Source organism: Megalops cyprinoides, chromosome 22, assembly GCF_013368585.1.
Source record: "Megalops cyprinoides isolate fMegCyp1 chromosome 22, fMegCyp1.pri, whole genome shotgun sequence".
Taxonomy (NCBI): domain Eukaryota; kingdom Metazoa; phylum Chordata; class Actinopteri; order Elopiformes; family Megalopidae; genus Megalops; species Megalops cyprinoides.
In genome coordinates, this window is record NC_050604.1 from 24,059,900 (window position 1) to 24,086,818 (window position 26,919).

Sequence of the window (26,919 nt, forward strand, 5' to 3'; positions counted from 1 at the left end):
GGACAAGAACCGGGGGTTGACAGAGCCGTGCGGCAGCGAGAAACTCGAAGTCTCCGCAGCTTTTCCCAAAAGGCCTAAAAAGCCTATCCGTCGGTGTCTTGTCGTCCTAACGCTTCTCTCCTGGACCCTGCCCCCCGCTGCAGCCAGCGTTACTGAGGAAGAGTAATTATACAGCCCCGCCGAAATTCCTCTGGTGCCTCCTCTCCGCCCCGCCCCTATCATTTATCAGAGGTTCGGGGGGGGCAGTGCGTGCTCCTCCAGCCAAAACCTTCTCTGTCATTGTACATCTGCTGTACCCTTCCTGCCCTGCCAGATACGTTGTGATAGAGACGCTGTGGGGATCAGCCTCAGCTGAGCTACGAGAGAGGGGGAGAGACAGAGAGAGAGAGAGGGAGAGAGAGAGAGAGGAGAGAGGAGAGAGAGGGAGAGGGAAAGAGAGGGGGAGAGAGAGAAAGAGGAAGTGGAGAGGGAGAGGAGAGAGAGAGAGGGTGAGAGAGAGAGAGAGAAGGAGAGAGAGTGAGAGAGAGAGAGAGGGAGGGAGAGGAGAGAGAGGGAGAGAGGAAATGGAGAGGGAGAGGAGAGGGAAAGAGGGAGAGGGAGCAGGGAGGGACAGCTCAGGGTGAATAACAGCGTTCCACGGGGCCTGGCCCGCAGGGGCAAGTGCTCTATGGAGGGGTGCCGCAGACAGCGCGTCACACCCAGGGTGCACGTCCACCCGGGTGATGACTCACACGGACCCCGCTGTCCGATTCCAGATGGACAGTCAGAGCCGGCGACCTTCGCCAAAATACCGCAACCTTGACTCGCAGCCAGACGGCTCCAAATGTCCGCTTTTTAACGCGCGCCCCCCCCCGCAACACGCACCGTGTGACATTTCGTTCCTCTGCTGCGGAGTGATTTACGGTGGAGGAAGAGCGGGCGTGTCACTGTAATGAGACGGGGGAACAGATTTAAGGGGGGAATCGCAGGGCTCTGTCCCTGACAGGCTGTGGAGACAGCACAGGGACAGAGAGCTGGCGCTCAGCTTTCTCCCCGCACTCACCCAGCTCAATGCGTTCGGGCTCCGTCAGAGGCACGTCATCGCCCTCCGCAGACCGGAGAGGGGGCTGATGAGGTAACAGTCAGACGGTCAGACGGACAGCGCTGACAGCAGCAGGTCAGCAGCTGTGGGACCGTGGCTGACGAGTGTCAGGGCCAATAAAGTTCAGGGAAGCTCTTAAACGCGCGAGGCAGACAGCATGGCGGTCCTTTCACACGCCTGGCCTCTCCAGTCTGTTAGCCAGGCAGCAGTGTGAGCATCCACCGGCTTCTAATGCAGGTGACTGCAATGCCCACGAGTTCCCCAAATGTAAAGCCAAATGCAAGTCCCCCATTTTTAAATAAAGAAGGGGCCCTCTCGTGGTAAACTAGCGCTGTGGAGGTTTGTTAACAAGAGGGACTCATCCACACTGAGGCTGCAGGTTCAAGGCCCAGGTGGGGCACTGCAATTTCATTCGCTGCCTTTCAGCCAGAGCAAAGCTGGAGCAACATGACTAATGTAGACTACACAAGTCTCCCTGTATGAAAGCTTCAATAAGGACATAATAATATAATAAACATAATAATAACATCCAACACATCCAGTGTGGTGACATAATCAAAGACAAGCGGTGGCATATTTTACCGCTTATTGTCTCTGTTTCGTTTTTAATTCCCTGTACTTTTTTTCAGATACACGGCTGTGTATATCCTCGCTATCCTTGTATTCACTGAGAATGACACATGTAGGTGATCCATTTTTGGATAGATTTTTGGGTCATTTTCTCCTGCCTTTCTTCTTTGTTTAGTGACAGAAGCAGGCAGACTCTTAAGGGTTTCCCAAGGCAACAGTGAAGAGGAACGGGCCCTGCAGACTGGGCTGGCCACAGGAAGGGCCATCTACGGGGACTGACGCTGATGGAGGATGGAGCCTTACTCCAGCCAATCACACAGCGGCGACTGCGCCCTGTTGGACTCCGCCCCCTTACATCGCCGCGCCCGCCGAAGCAGCCCTATCCCATCACCGTGAAAAGTGCCATGCCGCCGAGCTGACAGCCGCGCCGACGGATTTCTCCATTACGCCGCGGCGTGAGGAAGGAGGGGACGGGCGCCGCGGAACGCCGCGCTAAAACCGCACACAATGGGCTCCATCAATCACCCTGCCTGTCCCAACGCAAACGCTGCTCTCTCTGCATCTATCTGTCAGCAACTTTTTATTCATTCATTTATTTATTTATTTTCTAAAGCTGCGCCTCACGTCCCAGAACACGAATCCAAAGAAGGCGTCCTCAGCATATCTACGAGGGAACGGGCAGAGGAAATGGAAGATGCGATTCCTTCACTCCCCAGAACATCAAGCGGTACCACATTAACATGCCACCTGATGTAAGAACTTAAGTTACACAGCGCACAAGTTAACTTACAGGAGGGCTTGGATAATGTTATGCACACGCTCACTGGTCTGGGAGTGCTGTGAGCCTGGTCTGACACTGTTGCCCATTTAAATTGAATGGATACACTTATGCTCAATTGTGCTGGAAGTCGCTCTGGATAAGAGCGTCTGCTAAATGCATGTAATATAATGTCTAGGGCCAAATGTTGTTTATTACATAGTTTTTATTAAGTGGGACCCAGCAAAGTTGCCCTCGGTGACAAAACCTATGAGATATTTAGGGCCTTGTTTACTGTGATGACTGCAGTAATGGCTCCTTAAATATCCATGGCTGCTGATTCTGAAATCACGTTTGATGGCTGATCTGAGAGGAAAAAGGTGTTTTTTAGAGGGTCTGTTTTTCGGGCAGTTTGTTTTACAGGAGGAGATATGACGCTGATCGGCTAAAATATGACAGCCCAAACTGTATGTGGAGATGCTGGACAGTAGGGCCTGAAGACGCTGTAGTAACGAGATCCAACGTGATACAAAAGGATTAAGCTCTCTGATAAGCCCAAACAATCCATCCTAATTCATTAATCCAATTCCAGACGTTAGCGCTAAAATGCGGGTCGTTATGAGCGAGGCGGTTTAAAATCTCCCACAGGGGCCCGGTACAGGCGTGACACTCCAGAGAGGGGCACCAGGACTCTGCATACTTTCACACCGGAGTCCGACTTGGACCGGCTCTACTCTGGAGGCTGCCACACCCTGGAGACAGAGGGAGGTGTGAAATAAAATCTCAGCTCGTCTCGTTTCGACCCCTGGCATGGTCAGAGAGTCGGGGTGCAGCAGGGGTGAAATTCACAAAACCTGGACTGACTTCACGGGGCGGTCAATGGAGAATGACAGCTGTCACTCAGAGCATGTCCACCCCCCCCCCGGAGAAAAAAAGGCTGACACAGCTCTAATGCCTGGCTAGGAACTGTCACATGTCATGCTGTCATCAGCCAATGCCGCGGTCCGCCAGGATGAATCAGCACGCTGGGAGAGAGCGCTCGCCAGGTGTGACCGCACAACAAGGCGTCAAGCTAAAGCGCGCTCTCCCCTCCTTTAACGCCCCTGCGCTGCGTTACGCCCCAGACACCACCACAACCGCGGCCGAGCGTGACGTCGGGCGCGCCGATCGAGTGAGACGAGGTGAGAGGGCTCCAAAAAGCCGCAGACCTGCCCCCACACAGAGAATCACACTCTCCTGCACCTGTGTCCCCCTGTCCGATCAGAGGTAAATCCCAGCCGCAACGCAGATTAAAAATCCTGCGTTTCCACTTCAAACAATCCCGCAAGAGAGCGCGCGCACAGCGCCTCTGTTCTTCAAAACTGCGCCAGGCTTTTTTGGGGCTGAGGACTGACCTGCTTTAACCTTCGTTTTTAGAAACAGCTGCCATTTTGCCTTTCTTTCCCAAGCAATTTCCAGCAAAGTGTTCCCCTGGCTGTCTGAGCTGCAGAGGGAGGGAGAGAGGGGAAAAAAAAGGTTTGTATTTCGGGTTCAGGTTCTTAAACGCTCGACAGGCAGCGTGACTCCCAGTGATCTGTTTCTGCTTTGGAGCCTACAAGGCAGGAGTGTAGCACAGAGGGACCGCTGTGCTTTTCAGCATGGGCTGCAAGGGGCGGGCACAGATTTGGGGGGGGGGGGGGTTGGGGCTGGCGGTCCCAGGCGTTTGCCGTGGCGCTGTCGGGGAGGGGAGTCGTGTTACAACGGCAGGCGGCGGAGAGAGACGGGAGCTGTCCATGGTGGGATTCTGGCCCCTCCCCCCTCTAGCCTGGAGCATTCCGTCAGCGGGGGGTGCCACAAGGCCACGCTTCTGCTGACGAGGCAGCTCATTGGCTGTTTACTGTGTGTCCGGGTGGAGCTCAGCTAGGGGAGGGGGGGAGCACCCGCATGCTGTTAACCCCTTCACTGCCAGCCAATTCAGCTGCAAGGTTTATCTCCTACCCTGCTTTAAGTCTCAAAAGCCGATAACGTTAAGCAGTCAGGATCTTCAGCCCTTAAGATTTACAGCTTTAAATAACGACTGTAATTATTAATTAAAAATAAAAAATAAAAAACAACAGAGGAATTTTCAGTATTAATGGTTCAATATGTTCGCTTACAACAGCTCCACAGAGTTTAAGAGGGTTTTTTTTCCCTCCTGTTAGCTGACAACGGGTAATTATGAAATCCTAAAAAAAAAGGCTCTTTTTTCTCATTGGCACAGCTGTAAATTCACACGGAGCCAAATTATTCACAGATTTTATCGCTTCTTCTTGTTGGAACAATGACAAATCATTTCAGCATATACCAATTCAACGAGCAAACGTCTGCACTGTAGGAGGACCCAGAAACGTGAGGGACCAAGGGTAACGAATCCAAAATGCCTAAGGAAGCACACAGCCGCAGAAAGCTCGAGAACCAGCACAGAAAACAGCACAATAACGCACAGGAAACAGCTCAGAATCAGAGAGCTACTGTGAACCTCAGCAGTGCAGGAGAGCACCTCACGACACCCAGGGGCAGACTCATGAATCTATTAAGAATGCATGAGGACTCTATGACGTTGGATGGAATGACGTCCTCTGCTTCAGATTTTCCAATAAGCTTTTTAAATATCTTCCTGGGAACTTCGTAAATATTTAAACCGTTTACCTCAATGAGGCATAACAAAAAGGCGGATTTGAGCTCAGCGTCGGAGATAACTAAAATGTAAAACACGCAGCGTGCGGCCGGCCGGTACAGTCTATTTCAGAGCAGACCTGCAGCTGGCAAAGAATCCAAAGAAATCAAAGGAGAAATCCACATGATCTGAAGAAATCAAAGGAGAAATCCACATGATCTGAAGGGGAGATCTGTTTTCTGCCTCTACACAGAACTTGAATCTTGTGTTCCTTCTCCCAGCTCTGTGTGTGTGTGTGTGTGTGTGTGTGTCAGACAGAGATAGAGAGAGCAAAAGAGAGAGTGTGATATTGAGAAAGAGATGGAAAGAGTGAGAACAAAGGACTGAGATTTTGAGAAAGGGAGAGAAAATGACAGAGAGGGGGAGAGGGCAACAGAGAGGCAGAAACTCAGGGAAGAAGAGCTTCAGGAACCAGATCTCCTGCCTGACCCCAAACGACCCCTCTCACCTGCGTGACCAGGGGCTCCAGAAGTCTCTCCACGGTCAGGGTTCGAATCTCCAAACTCTTGGGGTCCCATTTCAGGAGGATTGGCGAGGTTGCAGTTGTCATGATTCCTGGTGAGAAGACGACAACAGGAGAGAGAGAAAGAAAGAGAGAGACAGGGATGAAAACATGTTTTCGGGTTAGGCATTCATCGCAGCATGCGTTTGGAAGGCAATCACCAATCACTTTATCGTCTTGAGCTCTTAAACGCAGCACTTCATGCACTAAAAAGACAGTTAAAAAGAAGAATCAAAGACATTAAAGCTAATGGAAGACGCTGAAGGAGCTGCTTTATGGCTCAGCTGGGAGATGAAATGTCAGTTGTGTTTTCAGCCGTTGTGATGGCACAAATAGATTTTTTTTTAAAGAATGCGGTGTTCAACGGCTCCTTTATGTGGGGAAGAAAATAAGAAACGACATCCGGAAACGGAGACAAATCTCTCCCGAGATGTGGCTATAATCCTTGTTTGGCAACCCCGGTTTGAAGAAGGTGCAGCCGCTGCAGTTCCAGCTAAATCCAGAACCTTTGCAAACACTCAGAAACACAACACAAGCTAGGCAGCGCAAACCTTGTCCCTTTGAGGACACCTCTTCATGTTAAGAGCATTTTCCCCCCACATGAATGGCCCAGGACTGAAAAAAGATTCAAGGTTACATATAAATGGACTGAACTCTCGTCATCTCCTCTCAGTCCTCCTAAAATACTCCTGAAAACCATCGTACGCTGAGCCACTTTAATTTCACCATAAATTCAATCAACGCTCTTCCCCAAAATCAAAAACAAGGGAATTCAGCCATTATCAAAAACAAAAATGTGACACCTGTTGTTAAGGGCTGGTGTTGACTTGCTCCAGGGGTGTGAATGTGAGTCAGTGTGTGTGTGTGTGTGTGTGTGTGTGTGTGTGTGTGTGTGTGTGTGTGAGCGCGTGAGGGTGTGCGCACGCATGTGTGAGTGTGTGTGTATGTATGTGTGTGCACGTGTGAGTGTGTGTGTGAGTGTATGTACAGATGTCTGTGCCTCCGGCCCGCCGCAGGCATTTGGACACCCCAGAAGGGGTTGAAAACGCAGCTCCATCAGCACGGGAGTCCCCAACAGCAGCAGCAGCAGGGCCTGCAGCCCAGGCCTGCAAACAGACTTCATCTGAGCGGAGAGCAGCCGCACGGCAACGGGCCGCACTGTCGTGGGCGCCTGCTGCTATCCGCTCACGCTCTCTGAGGCCGTCGCTGTGTGAGGCCCACGCTCATTCAAACAACCGCGCCGGCAGAGAATTCCTCTTCCTCTCAGCACCTACCAGTGCACTCCGACTCCCCAAACACAAGTGGCCGCAAAGCTGAAGTGATTGAAACTCAAAGCCAACTCAAGGCGGTTTAATAAACACCCCGCGTCACGCTTCTTAGAGAAGCGGATACGGCTGCGTAAGGAACAAGCACGTCTCTTCTGTGTTTATTCTCGGAAAATTTATTATTTAGTTATTAATTTAAAATTCAGCTTGAAAACTAAAATATTTTCTTCTCATGTTCCTCTGGTGAGGTGACAAGGAAACAACTCAACCTCCAGGATATTAATTAAGAAAAAGGGGACACCACAGTGTATTTACCCACTGGATAATTTCAAGTACCTTGAAAGGGTTCACATTCAACACTGTGGAAAAAAAAGCTTTCATTTTGCCTACGAATAAAAATTTTCAGAATAATAATGAACGGTTTATTCACCGGATCAAGTGTGGACAGTTTCCTGTGGTGCGGCCAGTGTCCATTTACTTGAATTATGTAAAGGGCACTTCTGCAAGGGCATGCAGAAAATTCTAATGACATCACATGACCCTCCACAGTCCTAAAGTGCTGGCAATATAATAGCTAAACCCAACAGAAAAATGGGACTCTCGTGTAATATCACACGTGTAATACAAGGCAGAGTCCATACGCAGTCGAGACAGGTCCTCAGGCTGTGCAACAGGAGGTGGATTACACAAAGATCTGCCACTGCCCTTATTTCTGGGTCCAACTTCACGACGGGTGACCAGATGTCCCTCTCTCCCAGACAGACTCAAGGCCTGGTTACACCCCAGAAACGGAGCGGGTTGGCGTGAAATGAGCCAGCGCTTTTTTGGTCACCTTCTCAATCCGAGGGAGCTGTGACCAGACGCTTCAAACGCGCCCTGGAGCAGTGGATCGTGTCTAAGTATGTGTGAGACTCCTCTCTGACTGACCCCTGGCCCAGGCGGGAGCTTAATCCAGGACTAATCCCTGCGTTCAGACGGAGATGGAGAGCTTTCAGGGCAGGGCGGTGCAGGCCGCAGCTCCGACGCCGGCCGACGGAGGGCACAGCTCGAGCACGGCTCGAGCATCCCTCCCCTTCTCTGGCTCCCGAAAAGAGCGCCAAACTCACGGCCGGGGGCTGTGGGTAACCACGCCTCGCTCTCACGCGCTTTGGCGGATAAGGTCGGCAACGCAGCGCGTGACAAGGACAAACCGCTAAACTGCTTTGCAGGGGAGAAACCGTTCCAGGGAAATCCATCTCTAAAATAAGCAGGGCGTTTAAAAAATGAGGCTGCCGTGCTGGGACACCCCCCTGAGGCGTCAGGCTTAACACTCAGCACCGCTGCTCAGAGCGACGCACCTTCCCCGCTCTCAAAAAGACAAAATGCAACAGGAGCGCTGAGTCGGTGTCACGCGGGGAGAGAGGGCTCGTTACAGAGCGAAACGGCAGCGTGGTGAAACGGAGCAGGCCGATGCTGTGGCCATTGTAGGGGTCTTTGTGCGGCGCCCGGCCGTTCCCCCCCCCCCCCCCCCCCCCCCCATTGTCTCCGGTATTCCAGAACACTGCCTGTTTGTGCCGGGGCTCATTTCACTGCGAGAGGGAGGCGGGCGCTGTTGCCACGGAGACCGCAAGCTAATCAGCTCTTTGGGTGTAAACCAGCTGGGCTAGTTCGTGCTTTTGTCTGGGAGACGGGGCTGGAGACCGGGCGGGAGATGGGCACGGAAACTCCTCGAGCGCGCCCGGCAGGAAATGGGGCTCGGAGCGCTTCTCAGCGCCCCCCCCCCACCCCCCACCCCCGACGCAGGTGCTCCTCCAAAAAGCCACCAGCCATTAACCGGGAGCAGCCAGGTGACCGGCAGGCACTCAACAGGCAATCAGAGCTCGTTAAGCATCAACATCCGCCATTATCCCGGACACAAACAAAGCCCATTTATTCAGTGTGACCAATGCGCCGCTGCCTAAGGCCGTAATCAGCCCTGCAACCCCTTAATTAATTCACAAACATTAGATCATTATTGGAGCCTCGTAGTTTATTTGCACTTGGACCCCTCTGTTTGCCGCCAAACCGCTAACGCTCACAGAATTCTTATGCAGTGACTGTCTGCAGCTCCCACTGCACTTTTTAAAACGTGATCTACACTCGGGATCCAATGCAGACCCTCTGATCCCCCAGGGAATTACAGCTATAAATAAGTGTAGCACAGCCGTCAATGGCTGGAAAAATTAGCCTGTCAATATGATTGCCTGGTGCCGGTCTCACTGCAAATCACTGGATGTACGCTGCAAAAAAAATAAACAAATAATCTAGAAACGCAGGCGTTCTGATCCAATTTACAGGGAGGGACATGAATAACCGCAGGGAGGCGGGTGGCAAGCCTCTGTGGTAAGCTCAGGGTGAGGGGGCGACGAGGTGCGGCAGCGGTCACACAGATCAGAGAGATGATCCCGTTACCAAGGAGAGCGCGAACACAGACATGCATCATCTCCCCGTGAAATAGCGATGATGTCATCTTCTAATCAGCGTTCAGCCAGGCAAGTCCGTGTGCCAGCATCAGAATGTATGAACCTCCGCCCTGGGGGGGTCTGCGGGGGGTCTGCGGGGGAACCACACATCGATGTTCCAGAGAGATGACTCCTTCAAAAAGACAGCTTCACTGCTATAGTGCCTCTCTCACACATCCTCTGTGACCTTTTAGATATTTGGTCACAGATACTCTATCGTGACCAGATATTCAACTCCTGAATTCTTTCTGTCCTCAGTCTCGGAGGTCCCAACTGGTAATAGAAGGTCTCACTCCTGTCTGTGTTCTTATGGTCATTTATAAACCACACCCCTTCGGCAAATCAGAACAGTTGTAGCTTCAGCAACGACAGAGACAGAATTCTCAATGCCACATGCACTGAGCTGAATATCTGGCTCATACATTAAATATCTCTGATATGGCAGTGGCTGTTCACTTTTCAATATAATATCTACATACAGCAGTGCAAGACAGCCCACTCACAGACAGCCCACAATCAGAGAGTGTGATTTTTCAGTGTTCTTAGACTGGTAAGCCTGCAGAGTTGGGTCCATACAGCGTGTGGGAAGGTGTCCTCATATGTAGATAATTGTGAAGCCAATTAGGTTTGTTCCTGATGGCTAAACAGACCTTATTACCCTCTCCTAATCAGCAGACCTATTAAAATGGTAACAACAGCAGAAAAGCAACACCAGCCGTACCAACCCAGCCAACAGACAAGCCCTGCCCCACCCTGTCCTGTCCCATCATCCCCTCCAAAACACACTGGCTGCCTTTATATCTGCGTAAATTTCTTTCTGCGCATCTTCAAACAACGGCAATAAGCAATATAAAATCAGCTGCAAGTAAAAAATCAGCTATGTAATGTCTACGGATGGGAACAATGGCACCCCCTGTGCGTTCTCTGTAGGGAACGGAATCGGAATCCTGACAGCTGATATATCACTGTTGACGCAGCGATACAATGCCAATTACACAATACGCAGCTCGGTTTGGAAATGCCTCTCTTACAACAACGAAGGCTGGTGAGATCGCCCACAACATCCGGAAGGGACCTCAATGAAAGGTTTTTGTGTTGGTTTTTCTCCGCCCCAGCCCCCCCACCTCCCGGTTGGTATTGTAATCCATGTGGAAGTGTTTCTTTAACACTGTCTTTAACACTCTGGGTGCTGGCAGGCTGGAGAGCGTCTGTCACTGTTCCCCCTATGAGCCAGGGGACAGGACGGGTCTGAGGTGTGAAATTTCGCAGGAGAAATGCATTCTCGAACTATTCAAAAAATATGTCCGTGTCAAATGCCGTGAGCAAAGTCCATCCACGCCCACACTTTCACACTCCCACAGAGAGGCCATTTTCTGTGGATCTGCTCTACGCTGATGACTGTGACGGGACAGTGTGGACTGTGGGCAGTGTGGAAGTGTTATCTCTAGGAATGTGCAGCGTGTGGCTTGATTTTTGGGTCTGGAAGAGGAGCACCTAACGTTCTCCGAAGTGTCCTGAGCTCTTTTTACAAACCAGCAGAGACTACCGCTACACCACCAGCATCATCCCAGTTCCCTTTTGGTTCATTTACAAAACCCTGTACCACACACACACACACAACTACAGTGTGAATGTCAGGGAACTTTGTCAGGGCGCTATGGGGGTGCTTAGGGGTGCACTGCAGCCCCAAACGGACCTCAGTGCCCCCCAGTTGTCTCCTTATATCCTGACGTCTCCATAGCATTTATGACTCCTTGTGCTCCGTCCCAAATACAGCCACACACACACACACATACTTACAAGCATATGCAAACAGAACTTCACACAAAAATACACACATGCGCAGACACACACAAGAACACATACGTATATGCAAATAAACATATACATGAGGGCAAACACACACAACAACAGCTACACACAATCACACAAAGAAATGCAAATTCAGCCACATAAACACAAACAGATATGCAAATACATACACACACAGGTACTCTCTCTCTCTCACACAAACACACAAACACACACACACACACACACACAGTGTCTGCCCCGTGTGCAGGGCTTTGGTTTCGCAGATCTGTGATCCTGTCAGAGGCAGGAGATGCTGTACGGCTTTGATTGTGAACAGCCGCCGAGCAGCACGCCCACAGAAGCAGGTAATTTACTCCATGCAATTTTAATGAGGAGGCATAATGTGGAATTGAGCGCACAAAGGCATCCAAGCAGAATAAACCCAACGCTAAAAAAAAACCATGGCTGCCTCAGCCTCTAACAACCCAGAAATAAAACGGGGAAAAAAGCTTTGGGGGCCACGGTAGCCCATTTAAGAATGCAACGGCGATAACGAGAAATAGAAGGCGCGGCGCCGCGTAGGCGTCCTTAAACAGCGGCACGGCAGGTGCGCTTTCGGCAGCGCCAGGCCTTCGTCGCTTTGTCGCTTCAGGATGAATGCCGGTTATTATGCCGCGCTTGTCGTCGCCGTGCCTGTGTATGCAGGCCACGGCGTGTTTACCGTCCGCCAGCGAGGGCAGCCGGCAAATAATAAAATAAAACTGAACATCCATCCCTACTCCAAATAACCTCCGCTAAACCCCGTCAGGAAGCGGAGCGGAAATCAGCGCTTCTGCCCTAAGCGCAGCGGCGTAAGCCTATCAAAGGGATCCCACTGACCTCCTTAGCCCACACGCACTGCCCTGAATTGCCGCTCCTTACGATGCTAAGCCGGGGCGGCGCTCCCGGAGCCGACCCCCCTAAAGCTCCGCTTTATTCTCTGCTCTAACCCCGGGCAAGACGCACGCAGAGAGGGCAACTAGCTCTCCTTGAAGTGATAATGGTTGTCAACCCATTTTTTTTTTTTTTTTTGCCAAGGACGATTTTATCAATTTCATCTTGCATCACGCATGCATTAGTTTAAATGCATATTATGCTGTACTGTTACCTTTGTCATGAATTGTTTTGATTGTGACGAGGAGAGTGGGTTACGTCATGAAATGTTGGTAGTGGTTGAGGTTGGATAACTTGGGGAAAATGGGATAGATTCAATCAAGTAAAAGCAAGAATCTGATAAGTAAGCCCCGTCTAAATCACCATGTTTATCGTGAAAACCAGTTTAAGCATAATAAGTAAATAAAAATAGTAAAGAAGACCCCCACCCCCAACTACCCAACATGTTTGCATATTACATATTATTTGCCAGTTTCAGTGCAAAGCTGGTTCATAATCGTCACGCTCATAGCAGCACTGATTACGAGATTACGATTCGATGAAAGGGCATAAGCAAACACCAGTGCGTTATGTAAAGCCCGTTTAGCGTCGCACCGCTGCATCTGCAAGCGGGAAGGGCTGCTTCATTCAAACGCGCAGCGGACAGCTATTCCCTGCTGAAACTGCACGGCTTACCCTCAGCTCACCGCGCTCTGAATAACCTTGCGATGGTGTCAGATTTAACACGGTTATGCCGGAGTGAAAATCACAGAGCCGGAGAGCCGGGGGTGTGACAGAGTTATACGGCCTGGGAGTCCAAACCCCCCGCTCTCAGGGTGCGGAGCCCGTTTTTTTTAAACGCTGAGGTTGGAAATGTTGAGTTGAGCTGTTATGAACTACACTAAATTTCATTTTTATTTAATTAAATGCATGCCACAGCGCATTAATAACCGAAGCTGTTGCTTTACATGAGGACGGGAGAAACAAACGCCGGGCACATCACCGGAGGAAATTCTGGGACACGACCGTGGCTGACAGTGAATGGCACAGGAATACAAGCGCCGCCACAGGGCAGAAACGACACACACGCTTCAAAAGGCGCACACCTCACGTCTGTACTCTCTTTTATTGTTTGCTTTTTAATGAAAGGCAATTTTCACGCTGATGTTTCGGAGCGGACCCCCCTGTTATTTAATTATTTCTGTTTGTTCTCCGTTGCCGTGATATAATTTGCCACAGTCTTGATGACACAAGCACTCTGGCTGCAGAGCCTGACGGGAAAACGCCTTTAATTACAGACACACAACTGTTACAGGAGTAAAGTCATTATCTCGGAGCAGGTGTGAGAATGCTGCGTGGACTGCTCTGTGTGTGTGTGTGTGTGTATCGTGCAGTGTATGAGCAGATGTCTGTATGCATGCATGCCCTTGTGCACGCTTCCTGCTTTAGCTCTGCAGATGTGTGTGTGTGTGTGTGTGTGTGTGTGTGTGTTTGTGTGTGCGCGTGTGTGTGTCATGTAGTGTATGAGCGGGTGAGTATATGTACACACACCTCCTGTTTTATCTCTGCAGATGTGTGTGTGTGTGTGTGTGTGTGTGTGTGTGTGTGTGTGTGTGTGTGTGTGTTTGTGTGTGCGCGTGTGTGTGTGTCATGTAGTGTATGAGCGGGTGAGTATATGTACACACGCCTTTGTGTACACCTCCTGTTTTATCTCTGCAGGTGTGTGCGTGTCAGTGTGAGAGGTGTCGGGACTCCGCCGAGGCAGCCATGTAAGAGCTCTCGGGTTTGGAAATGAGAGCTGCTCCCCAGCGGCCCCCACATGTTTGCAGGTTCACAGCTCATCTCCGCTCCCCCCCCAACCCCCCCGTGCTGTCCCCTGCGCCGGTCGGCACAGCGTCCTCGGGGGACGCGCGCAGGTAATGGAGTCGGGGAACACGCCGGCCGCTCCAGGCCCCCGGGACCTTCATTCTAAATCTCTTCATGCGGGATGACGCAGAGAAACCCTGGCCCCCGTCCCACAGCCGTGCGCTAGCAGGGGCACGAGGCCAGGCGGAGCCGAGGGAACGGGCTTCACGTCTTCATCCGTTTCATTTCCTGCGCACTAACTCTCCGCTAAAGCTGTCTCGCCAGCGCATTTCTAACGTAACAGTTTTTGTTCCTGAGCGACTCGTGCTGCGGAAACATTATTAGCAGGGGCTGCTGAGGAGAAACACACGGTACATCTCTACTACATTCTGCAAGAAAGTTAGGTAATGGTGTACAATCTGCCTCAAGACGCTAATCCTGGATCAGTAAATTACATATGACAGAAAATGAATGGAGTCAGGACCACGAAAACCGAACCTGATTCTGGATCAGCTGTAGAAAGTGCCACGAGCCAAAGGAACAGACCGGATCCACTCTGCCTCAGGGTTTTATACAAGCCCATTGGCTGTTTGGGTTCCTCCAGATTACTTTCATCTTGGTCTTATCTGTAACCAAATGCATGATGCACCACAACGACCCCAGTAATTCACCCCCTTGTCAGGCATATCTCCTATGGGGCTTATGCAGAGATGCCTGCTTTCCTGTCCCCAGCACCATGTTTCAGAAGCGCTTCACAGTTCCTGATGGAACCGTCTGGCACAGCACTACACATCCCTGTGAATTCAAACCCAAAAGCACCAGAGGACACCCCTTCCTATCTAAATGGTAAATGGACTGCATTTATATAGCGCTTTTCTACTCATTTGAGTACTCAAAGCACTTTACAGTTATATGCCTCACATCTACCTACCAGTGGCAGAGGCTGCTATACAGGCTTACCAACTGGCCACTGGGAGCTGTTGGGGGTTCAGTGTCTTGCTCAAGGACACTTCGACACTCTGCCAGGATAAGCCAGATTCAAACCAGGGACCTTCCAATCCCCAGTCGACTGCTCTACCTCTACGCCCCACTGTCAAGCATCATCCGAAAAGGGGTTACCTGCTTCTCAGGTTTACGGCTACCTCTCATCTTGCAGGCGTCCCTGTCCTGGGTGATTTGCTCCCCTCTTATTACAGATGTGGACCTGGGAAAGATGCGACATTCACACTGCAGGCCACAGAGACCCTACACTGTCACCAGTATCTTAGACATACAGTGCATTGCTCAAACTCCTACCAGACCAACGCAGCGCCCGCGGGTGGTAAAAACAGACACACACTGCACTATTCAATGACCACCTCTAGTTTCACTTTATTATTTCTCATGAATAAACAGTTTATTCTGTTGCTGAAGTCTGTAGGCTGAAAGATAGATTGTGTTACTTTCTTAGAACAGATTCTGTAGCTTCCACAGACAAAATGATAAGCAAGGTCCACATACTGTATTTCAGAAAATCCTCTCTTGTTTATACTTCATGAATAGTAACTTTAACTACATAGAGATGTTTTATTTATTTAAGGTTTTATTTTCATATCTCCTTCTGACCTTAACCAATAATCTGTAATTGGACCCCGATTTTGAGGGGTAACGTGCCACAGCCCTTCCACAGGTAATGGAGAGAAATAAGGCTTTGTTATATCACGTGCTTGCATCCTTCCGTTTAGTTCTTTAAACTGTGCTGCATCGCCCTGGACGAGGCCATCTTCTGACACTCGCAGACACATTCACACGGACCACCCACGCCAGCCCGTGAGGGGGAGTGACAGACACAGCGAGCCAATCAGAGCGCGAGCGCGGGCGAGGCCCGTCGCCAGAGCGAGACAGCGGGTCAGGCGAGGACAGGAGGCTGGAAGGATCCGTGCGCGTCAGACGAGCAGTCTTCACACATCCAACCTGCACTAATTAATGAATCAATATTCAATTTCACCCCCAGCCGCCACCCGCTCCCAACATCCCAAGCTCCTGACACAGGATTTCAATTAATGCTAGCAAATTATGAACCAGCCTGACGAGCAGAAAAAAAAAAACAGAAACAAAACACAAGACCCAACAGTTTGTATCCTGATGAATTGACCTGCTCGGTCTTGACGCTAATTTTGCGCCGTGAACAACGGCGATCCTGTTTACAACCGCGGCGGGACAATGAGCCCTGTTTTTCTGTATTTTCGTAAATGGGTCAAAGACGCGCACGACGTCTCCCAGATGGGTTTCTCTTTCGGCGTGGTGGTGCGGGGTGCCGTGAAGTGAGACGTTAGACAGAGACAAATGAGGGCCGATGACTAAGACCATTCACAGCAAGAATCGCTGGCGCTGATGCACTGCAGCGGATCTTCCAATCAGCTTCAGCCTCAACTCGGATCTTCCAATCAGCTTCAGCCTCAACTGAAACCCTTACACTGAAAACCCTGTTTTTTCAGCCTCAGCTGAAAACCCTAAACTGGAAACGCTGTATTTCAAAATGGTTTAGTGGGTCTGTGTGTGTGTGTGTGCGTGTGTGTGTGTGTGTGTACGCTGAAAAACAAGGAACCGTTTGCACAGCAGAGAAAACCTGCCATTTCATTTTGTAATGATGTCACATCCTGACACCAGCCTGCTACTTTCCCGCTGTCATCCACAAACAATGAGCGGACCCTCGATTTTAATCTCCCGGCAACAAGACAAGATATTTCCCCTCAGCCTCCTCGCAGGCCCACAAAACACGTACAAGTTTCCATCCTGAACCATTCCAGCCACTTCTTTTCTGTTCAAATATGAGTATTTCCAAAGACTTTCTTTGACATCAAGCGCACTGCTTGTAGCTTCACTCCTGTCAGACTCCAGTCCCCGGATAGCACTTTGAAGCTGGATACACCATGTCTGCCTACATACTTTTAAATTCACTCAGAAAAACACCGGCTAGCTTAGGGCGCAGAGCGGTCTGTATCAACAACTTAGCTAAGCACGTTGAGTGCTTTTATTTACACTTGATCAAGTGATCAAATCACATTTTTTTAAAAGAATGAGTAACAAGAATTTCCAGAGGTGAAGCAATGCATTTTGGGTTGTATGTGAGGGTTAGCCTAACAGAAGTTACAAATCCACAATATAGTCCAAATTAACTTACAATCTTAACAACACAAATGACGAGCTTTTCAATGTGCATACCTCCTACCGTATGTAGGGAACAATGTTTCACATTTGGCACTTTTGGTGAAGTCACTCTCATCAACAGAAGTCACTGTAATATGATGAATATTGATGAATAATTCTTAATTAAAGTGTAACGTTCCTCAATTCAACCCATTCCATTCATCTCAGGGGTTGATTGTTGTTGTAAGCGAAACGTTTAAATAAAAACCTCGCTTAATGCTCTATCCCTGGGTTTACGTGTGGATTAACTGGACACCGCAATTGAGGTTAATACCTTGACAAAGATCCAGCTCTGCAGAATGAGGTCATGATGTCGTTTCAGGGGGTGTTTTTATAAGCACTGGCACAGTGAAAGCTGAAGCCTATGCATCCCTTGTGACGTTAGGGGCTTCACACGGAATGCGGCGTGATGTCATACTCACATGGAAGCTCAATTAACAGCAGGGTTCCGTGAGTTCTAGCCATGTCAAAGAGAAACGGAACCCGCTTTCCCCCAAACCAGTGTCACACCCTGGGAGATTCTGTTCGTGGATGAAAGGAGAGTTATTTTTTCCTTCCTTAGCTCTTATCTCCTGTCAAAACAGCTCCCAAGGGGCGACCGTAGGGCTGTTAGCAGTGCCACTGGAACATTAGCAGTGCGCCTGTCATTATTAGCCCTTAAATGAAGGCATTGCATTCTCCTGAACACCCCACATCCTGTTTCCCTGGATCAAAATGCAACGTGCCTCAGCCTGCTCCCAGGAGACTCCAATCAGGGAAATCTCAGGCCAACGCAGAGGAGCTGAGCATCTCCCGTGACACACCGGTCACGTGCTCAGAGACGGACGCATAACCAGGGACGCAGCCTGCAATCAAGCAAACGCGGACCGCAGCCCGGCTTCCTGTGACGTCAGTGAATAATAAGCAGGTGAGCCCGCTGCGCGGTCTTCATGAATTGCTAAGCACGCCTTCTTCCCTTGGGTTCACTGGATTACATTCAGACGGGTGCCGCAGTGAGGGACCGATGATGCTATCGAAGATAGTGTGCAATTACCTTCCTTCTTCATTCCGAGCGATGAATTACCCCGCAATTAAAAATGGCCGTATAAACATTAAACACCGTCCTTTATAAGGGAACGGCCCACCGTGCAGTAAGAGAACAGGCAACCCTTTCGCATCTTCACCGGCACTGTGGGGGAAACCACCGCCGTATTTTATCCAAGAGTTGTAAATAACACATAACATTTCTATCATTTAGCAGACGCTTTTTACCCACAGCGACTAACATAGAATACAATTTTATCCATATATACGTGATGGATTAAGTACCTTGCCCAAGGGCACAACAGCAATGGCCTGTTGGGGAATCGAACCAGCAACCTTTTGGTTACCAGTCCTGCTCCATATCACTACACCATACTGCTGCCCGCATATGACAAAACTTACACACTAGAGGCTTAAGAAGCAGGCGCAGGGGGGTACTTTCGACATTCCAAAACACTCTGGGAGAGAGTGGGACAGAATGTAGTTCGTTTTGGGGTTTATGTCCTCAAGAGAAACTCATCCCTTCAGGCCAGAATGGGGCGCATTTTGAGGTTTATGTCCACAAGAGAAACTCTCTCCCCTCAGGCCAGAATGTGGCACATTTCAAATTTATGTCCAACCCACGGCTCCGCCCTCGGACGTGCCGGGGCATCTGCTGAGACAGGGCTCCCTCCAAAAGACCTGAGCTCAGCAGGACTCGGCTCCTCAGAGGGCCACAGCGGTGGCCTGCTCCCTGCTCCACCACCTCTCAAACACAGCTGCAGCTAAAGGCCGTTTAAAGAGCAGCTATCTGGGATACGCAAGCATTACATTACTGTTATTCAGCAGATGCTCTTATCCGGAGTAACTTACACAGGTTACAATTCTTAAATGTCATCCACGTATACCACTGGATATTTACAGAGGCAACTCTAGGTTGAACAGTGGTGCCCCAGCTGACAACTGAACCGGCAACCTTCCGGTCACAAGCCCTGCTCCTTACCGCTATGCCACACTGCCACCCAAGCAGAGGAGGAGGTGTCTGGTTGGGACACACCAGGCTTACGTCATACGCCCTTGTGAAGGCCATCTGCTCATTATGTGCTTGGAACATCCATCCCAACACATTTCAACGGTTCCAGTTCCGCTCATTGTCCTCCTGAAGAGAGAGGCAAGTGAATGCTGAGCTGTTTAGACACTCGTGGAAGGGAACACACTCACAACCTGCGAAAGAATGGGAAACTCTTCCGTGCAGCGGGTGTATTATCCGCACTGAGAGCTGAAGAGCACTCCTGTGGGTCTGCCCATTCATTCCCTCTCGTCACGCGGCTGAAAACCGGGAGCGTTTAGCACAACCTGCCTATCTAGCTAATGGCTCTAGGCTAACCGAATGAACTGAACCTGTCCTTGCACCGCATTCTGGAACACATGTGACAAAGTCAGAGGTTTTATAAAGAAAACAGAATCTCTGGAGGGGAGAATGTGTGCAGCGAGATTTCTGCTGTCTTCTTTAGCTTTCTGCATAATCTTTCCGTTAGGGAAAATCGAAAAGAGCAAAAATTCAACGAAATGTCAGAGAGGCACTGAGGCCAGCATGGCTTGTGTGTTGAAGTCATACTGCCTTGAGGGAGAGGACAGGCGCTGTATGCTGAAGTGTTCAGGGTTTGAAATCCCCTCCTTTTTACACACAGCTGTGTCAGCAGTCTTCTCACGGGCCTCAAGGACAAGCTTCTCTGAGCTTGCCCAGTCTGCAGCTTGCAAGCAAAGTGGTCACTCCACATGACCATGGGTCTGCCGTTCAGCCCTAAATTAACACTCTGTGGGCAAACTCGCATTGCCCCATTAAGATCTCATCTACCTGTGCGAAGTACCATAATCGATGACCCTAATCAATACACAGGAACACGCTTGATATCCAACAAAAGCTTCACCTCCCTCTAGGATGAAAAGGCTCACCAGTGAAAGCCAATGTCACGTTTCAGCAGCGAATCCTAAGCGCAGTGTCGTTAATGCAATGTTACACACTTGAGATCAACTAAAAATGTTGGTAAGTAAATTTCAACTAGGACAGAGAGAGTACGAGCCAGGGGCTGCAGACAGACAGACAGACAGATAGGACAGAGCTACATAACATGAAATAGGACAATAAACAGTAAAATAAATACTGCAACTGCACCACGAAAGTAACAAGTTACATAATTTCAGTAATGTCTAAGTGAGCTTCTTGCACATATTGCACTTATATACATTGCACACGAAGAGCTTCATACTTAATTGCAAATGAGTTATTGCACTGGGGGGGGGATCAAATGGTGATCTCCCCATGGCAGAAGGGGGAGGGTAAATAAGAATAAGAACATATGAGGGTATCTTGATCACCCTATGCTGATGATCCTCTGTGTATTTAAACCAAAGCACAACTTCAGTTCAGCTTAAGTTCAGCTGTGCTCTGAAGCTAAGAAGAGCATCCATTCTCCCTCCTTATAATGGCAATATATATATATAAAGGCACTTCCCTTTTTTCCAAACAAGGCATAAAAAACCCCCTCGCGCTAATTAACGAAGGAAAGAAAAATGAGCCTTAAAACAAACATAACAGATACAGCGAGGGTGTCCGGAGGTAATTGGAACAGAAGTGTTAGATCCTCTGAATTATTACAGTTCACCTCTGCTGTGGTATTAAGAGGAGGAGGTTCATTACTGCGTTTGCCTTTGCTGTAGAAGCACACTGCACATAAAATATCCCTTCTTTCGGAGGCGAGCCTTACAGCTCTTTCCTGACCACACAGTAATGTATGAGACGAAACGCGTGACTCTCAAATAAAACGGATTTCAGACAAGAAGGCCTTTGCAGTTCAGCTCCTCTTTATTGCTACCAGGTAACAGATGATCTGCCATGCCGATCTTTTTTTATAGCATCTCATTACAAACTAAAATGGCAAAGGCAGTAAGACCCTAATTACTTTCTGCAGCAATTATATTTTTTAACACATTAATCAACTTTAAACCAATAACATTCTTCAGGGGCTGACAACAAAGACAACCAGATTTAACTACTGCCCAAGCTTATCTCCGGGCTTGGTTACAGAACGCCATTGGGGGGGATTGTGGGTAGGGGGAGGCGGCCGGATCAAGTTATCAGCCAGTGTCTGAGTCAGAGCTGCCCGGAAGACGCGCCCATCCCGGGAAATGAGCGTGTCCACGGTTAACAATGTCCTTACGGTGGCTGTCATTCGCCCCACATCCCAAAGGCTAATCCCCCTGGGATCAATTCCTACTTAAGGAAGTTCGGATTTGTGAGTTACCCAAATACCCAAGTATTTAGTAATTCTAGCCGCAGCCTGTTAGGTTTCAGTCAAAACTCTGGCATTTGTGATGCATGTATATGAATTCACCCACAACTCAAATAAATAGAGCTGCATTATTTCAGGTCTCTGCTTCTCTGCGGTCACAGAATCGCCAACGGAACTGCAGAATTGGCCTTTCGGAAAGCAGGCTTCCATTTTCCAACTGAACCGGTCACGTCGTAATGGGGTCACGCAGTTTCTCCTGCCACACCATTTACTGCAGTGGTTACTAGCATAGCACAAGTACAATATGGGGCTCCAGTCAGTTATTTTTCACAGTGAGATAATAGGGAGGTAGTGTGCCTGCTGACTCACAGTTAGCTCCACTGAAAGCTTAACCCTCATTTTCCAACTGGCTGCCAGCTTTATTTGGGTGAGGGGTAGCACCTGGGCCACCGCAAGCTGAAAAAAAAACTTGAAAAATAAACAAATCTGTACCCAGGGGAGGGCAATTAAAAGTTTCTTTACTACTGTTTCATTGTAGTCTCTTGCTTGAATTTTGCATTTACTGAAAATGCCTCTGGAGGTTTTGGTGTTATCTTATTTAAATACTTCCTAATCTTAATTGACAGAGAAAGTGGTATATAATAAATCATAAAAATGGGGATGAAAACAAAAATAAATTAGTTTAAAATATAAGGGAAAAAAAAGAGAAAAAACACAATTACCCATTTAATTTTCCCTTAAAAAAATAAAAAGTGGCTCTAACTGCATGGTTTAGCAGAGAGGGAAAAAAAAAAAAACTTACTCTGATTTAGTAAAGTTACCTATTGTGTCTGCCAAACTGGGCCACCTCTGGTTTGGTATACCACATAGTCTTTCAGCAGCAGTCACTCTGGAAGGCATTTTGATTGGATGTAGCTAAACACTACTGAAGCATGTATGACATCAAGTCTCCATTTATGCTCAACTCTGGCACCTTTTGGTTTTACCCCGGGTGCGTTTCCACGTGTTTCTTTCAGTCGAACGTAGAGAAAACGGAAGCTTACTGTAGATGCTTCCTGCATATCATCCAGAGAAAGCCAGAGGTAGCGTAATGTAACGGACCGGTGTCCCTGGGAAAATAATTCCATGTTTTTACACTCAGCAGACATGCACCCGGGACAAACTCTGCAAGTCTGCAGAAGGAGACGATTGGCTTTAAATTCGGGATCACGTATATATGTCCTTCACAGCTGCACCAGCACACTGCTTACTGGGCTCAGAGGGATTACTTTTAACGGGGGAACTTACGCAGGGAAAAATATGGAATCTGCTGATGGTGAACGAGCGTAAAACTGTCAATACATCAGAGGGAAGATGCTCGTAAATTCCTCTTTCATATCTCCCCGACACATGTGAAATGTGTTTGTCAGGACGCGGAGGGTGGCCAAGACTTTTCATGTCACCCCCCGTCAGAGGGAAAATTGGTACTTATCCCAGGGAAACATTCACACGCTGTCATCTAAACCGGCGTTTAATGACTAAATCCTATTAACAAAAACAAGGCGCACAAAATTAGCTCGGCTTTTTAGTTTTAAACGTAAAGCGTGAAATTGCGTACGACAAGCTGCTACGAGGATCAATTTGGTAAGAAATGGATGGATTTTTTTTTTGAGGCCTTCTCTCTTGTCAAGCATTAAAAGCGCATCTTGCTGTCCTAAAAATTACCGTCTGCTGAAAGACTGCACATCTTTCATTTGCGTCCTCATGGAGTCGTGTCACATCCTGTCTTATTTTATCCTGGGCCATTTCCTTGTCAGGAAGCCTGTAGTTCACAGGAAGCTAAAAAGCGGGTTCTTTGTGGAAACATTTATCTGCAATACATTGTTTCCAAAGTCTACCAAAGCAACCAATTTACTAACAACTTCTGCAACTTTTAATGCACAGAAAACCTCAGGCCTCAGCCCATGTTTGTGTTATGGGGGAGTCTTTCGGGTGGGGAGATTTTTTGTTGTTGCTGCAAATGAAGGCATATACATAATAACAACGACTTCCTGTCTATGAGGAGTGTTTGCAGTGAAGTATCATGGAGGTTGGAGTTAAAGGTTAGGAGATTCACTATTATGTAAGTCAGGACTGATGCAAGACAAATAAAATCACTTCACGCACCAGCATGCATAAATCCAATACTATAACCTAATTAGATGTCATGACAAATTTAGCAAGTAATGGCCTACAAAATGTGTTAGCAACACAGATACAGGACTGAATTACTCCGATGAAGACAGAATTTTAATCTGAATTTCATTGGACTTGACCAGAAGTTGGCCTTCTCTTAAAGAAAAGACGCTCTTCAATATCTTCATGCAGATGATATCTGTCTCTCATCAGCAGTTCCGTTCTGTATGAATAAAATCATCCTGGGAGACGCGTTTAGTATTTTCAGATACAAAATGATTCATATCGGCTGCTCCCTATCACATAATCTCACGGCAGCTTGATACAGTTCCTTTGCAGCTCTCGAATTGAGGAACCAAAGCAGGCTGTAAAGAGCTTCCTCTTGCGATCAATCCGAGCATTCAGATCAAACCAATCTTTCTGTCAATGTCCCTTTGCAAAGAGTGATTTTGATAATGGAAGGGGGAGCTTTGCTTTTTACCCTGCGGAATAAGCGCCGGGGCCATTTGCAGCATAATGCAGAAGCCTAGCGGCGCCAGGCAGCAAGCCTACAGCTCGCACAACCAGGGACTTCTATAATAAAGCACGGTAACTGACAGAAAAAAATGAGTTGAGGTGAGAGAAAGCGAGAGAGAGGGGGGACAGAGAGGGAAAGAGAAAGAAAACGAGAAAGAGGGAGGGAGAGGAAGACGGGGGGAGAGAAAGAGAGCGGAGGGCATTTCACACCTTCTGTGCTCCGAGAAAGTGCGAAGCTGTGAAATTTGTTTCAGGTGTTGTAAGCACTGTTTCGGAGACAGTAGAAACCTAATAAGCAGGCTAATGACATTAACAGGACATCTACAGAGGGAGCCAGGAGCAGCGCTCAGTGCTAGGGTAACAGGGTTTGGGTAGAGCCTCTTCTCCCAGCAGCCCCATTCTGGAGAAGTGCAGATCCTGGGGGGGGGGGGGGGGGGGGGGGGTATACCCTCAAACAGGACGGTACACCCAAAGGGAGCGCACCAAATCCCCCAGAGGAGAGACAAATAAAAAGGATTTGATACGCTGGGAAGCACACATTAGCCAAACTTTCACAACTGACGGGCACTGTTTTCCCCCACTCTTATGATGCCCTGTCCAATTACACCGTGGTGCAGCCAGGAGCTCATACACAGCTATCAGACACACTGCATCACACTCCTGACCTGCGGGCACGGGTCTCGTTATTTTTTAGAAATAATGATTTGGAATATAAAGCATGTAATAACGTCATAAACACAGATATATGCTGGAACAAGGTTTTATTTGGCCAACTTCATAGTTATGTATGGGTCTATAACATTGGCACCCTTCGAAACACACTGTTGAGCTTTATCATCATTAATCTAACAAGCTCACTGGTTTTATACTTAGCATGACATCATGTAACTGACAGCTGTAAATGTTTTTTTTTTGTCTGTTTTCATGGGGGCTACACTTTGCTAGTTAAGGTTTCCTGGAGCTCCCAATGGGGTGGGAGTGCTTAGGAGCTTACTGTGACTGTGAGTCTGGCAGATCTTTGTCAGTGCTTCTCAAAGGCAGGTAAGCTGGGTATTCTTAACAGCAGCCTGAGATACCCGGGATCCACTGTGTTTGATATGAGAAGCGTTTAATACAATAAAATTTGCAGTCGCGTGTCAAAACACAGTGGTGAGCCATACCAGACTGATGCCAGTGCACCATCCATGAGACCTCAATACTTCTAAAATAACTCACCCCAAGGAGAGAACAGGGATCCTGGTTGCTAGTTAGGATGCATCCACTTGCCTTTAGATCCTTCAGTGTAGTAGTAAAATGCAGTTGTTCTACCAGCCCATTCGCTCTTGTGACCGTACCAGAGTAAACGCCTTTACCATGTCTAGGGCTGCTTCTTCTGGCTTCCAAAAGGACAAGCCAAAAATGTCCAACGGGACACGACAAGCCAAAAAAAATGTTCTAGGGAGGGAAAATCTTGTACAGAATAAAGCTATAGAACCAACTTTCCTTCAGATGCCGCCAAAAATGCTCAATTGGACAAGCCAGAAATGTCCAGTGGGACAGGAAAAGCCAAAAATGTTCCAGGAATGGTGACTCTTGTACAGAGTAAAGGCATGGAACTTTCTTTTAAACCCTGGAACCAGCCACATTGGCAGATCTCAAGTAGATACACTGGAGAAGATCTGTCTCGATACCCAACTTTTCTATATGATCATCTGCATCTGCATCTGCAGTGTAATTTCAATGTTTCTCTTACAAAAAGAGTAAGAAACACAGGTGGAAGAATCAAACCAGTCCTGGGAGATATTTTCCCTCGTAAATTTCCTGTTTTATTCGCTTCACGGCTGTAAAGTGTAAAGCACGCAAAACATCCTCTGACAGACGCTTTAACAGCGGCCTTAAAACCCGCGGCGGCCGTTCGGCTGCGTGACCTTGACGTGACCTTGACGTGTGTGCCAGCTCCAGCTGCTGAGTATTGAGAGGGATGCAGAGTGCCGGGAGGTGGAAGGGGGATGGAGCTTGTTTGTGGAGCTCCAGACGCACCATCCAAAGAAAGGAGGTGGACTCTCTGACAGCTGTCAGCGCAAGGTGGGGGTGAACCCTCAAGGATGCGGCCTCTCTCCAAGGACAGCTTCCCCACCTCCTCAGAAAGCCGTGGCTCCTCGCTGCTGCCCTGGGCTCCCTCGCTGCGGATGCTACAGAATTTAGTCCTCAAAGGACCTCTGGATCCAGCCCACGCCGTACCCCCTGATAGCATCTATTTCGCCTAATCAATAGAACTGTCTGTATCTGCCAATTCAGTGTCATGGTGTTATTGCCTCTTCTGTTTTTTTTTTGTTTTTTTTTATATATATATTTTTTCCCTGGGTATAATATAAATGGAAATGCAATCGCAGGGTTACGCTGCTGACGTTTTGCGTTTTCCTCGCTGTCACCCTGTTATCTTTCTGTCTCAATCAGTCAATCATCCGTTTTTTCGTCCTCAGACATCTGGCCCGTCTGCTTGTCTGTTTTAATTTTTTCGACTTGACATTATCGTGGCGTGTATCTGCTCCGTGGCAATTTTACTGACAATGGCAGTGTGGTAAATAAATTAGACTCCATTTTTTGGTTGTTGTTGTTTAATATTCATGATGATCAGATTCTGCACAGCAGAGAGCCTTAGGGAAACAGGCGTTCAGACAGCAATCACTCTTGTCACCGTGTCATAAGGTGAATTCAGAATCAGAGCCAACATCCCAGAGACGACTCAAGTTCGGGGTGAAGGTCTCCACCAACCGCGGCCTGTTCAGCCCCGTGATTGGACCGGTGCTTCTCTTACAGCCCGTTACCATGGCGCTATACTCGATAAGATGGGCCAGATTCATACCTTGTTTTCCAAATGAGAG

General features: G+C 48.6%; 1 protein-coding gene across 1 annotated transcript in view; it reads right to left on the minus strand.

Annotated features, from left to right (window-relative positions):
• The window catches only part of ctnna2 (catenin (cadherin-associated protein), alpha 2), a 413,128-nt gene that overhangs the window by 376,703 nt on the left and 9,506 nt on the right, over window positions 1-26,919 (minus strand). Inside the window, exon 2 of the mRNA XM_036516446.1 lies at window positions 5,552-5,658. Within this exon, the coding sequence (XP_036372339.1) occupies window positions 5,552-5,653 (102 nt within the window). The 5' untranslated portion in view covers window positions 5,654-5,658. The remainder of the gene's footprint in view (window positions 1-5,551; window positions 5,659-26,919) is intronic.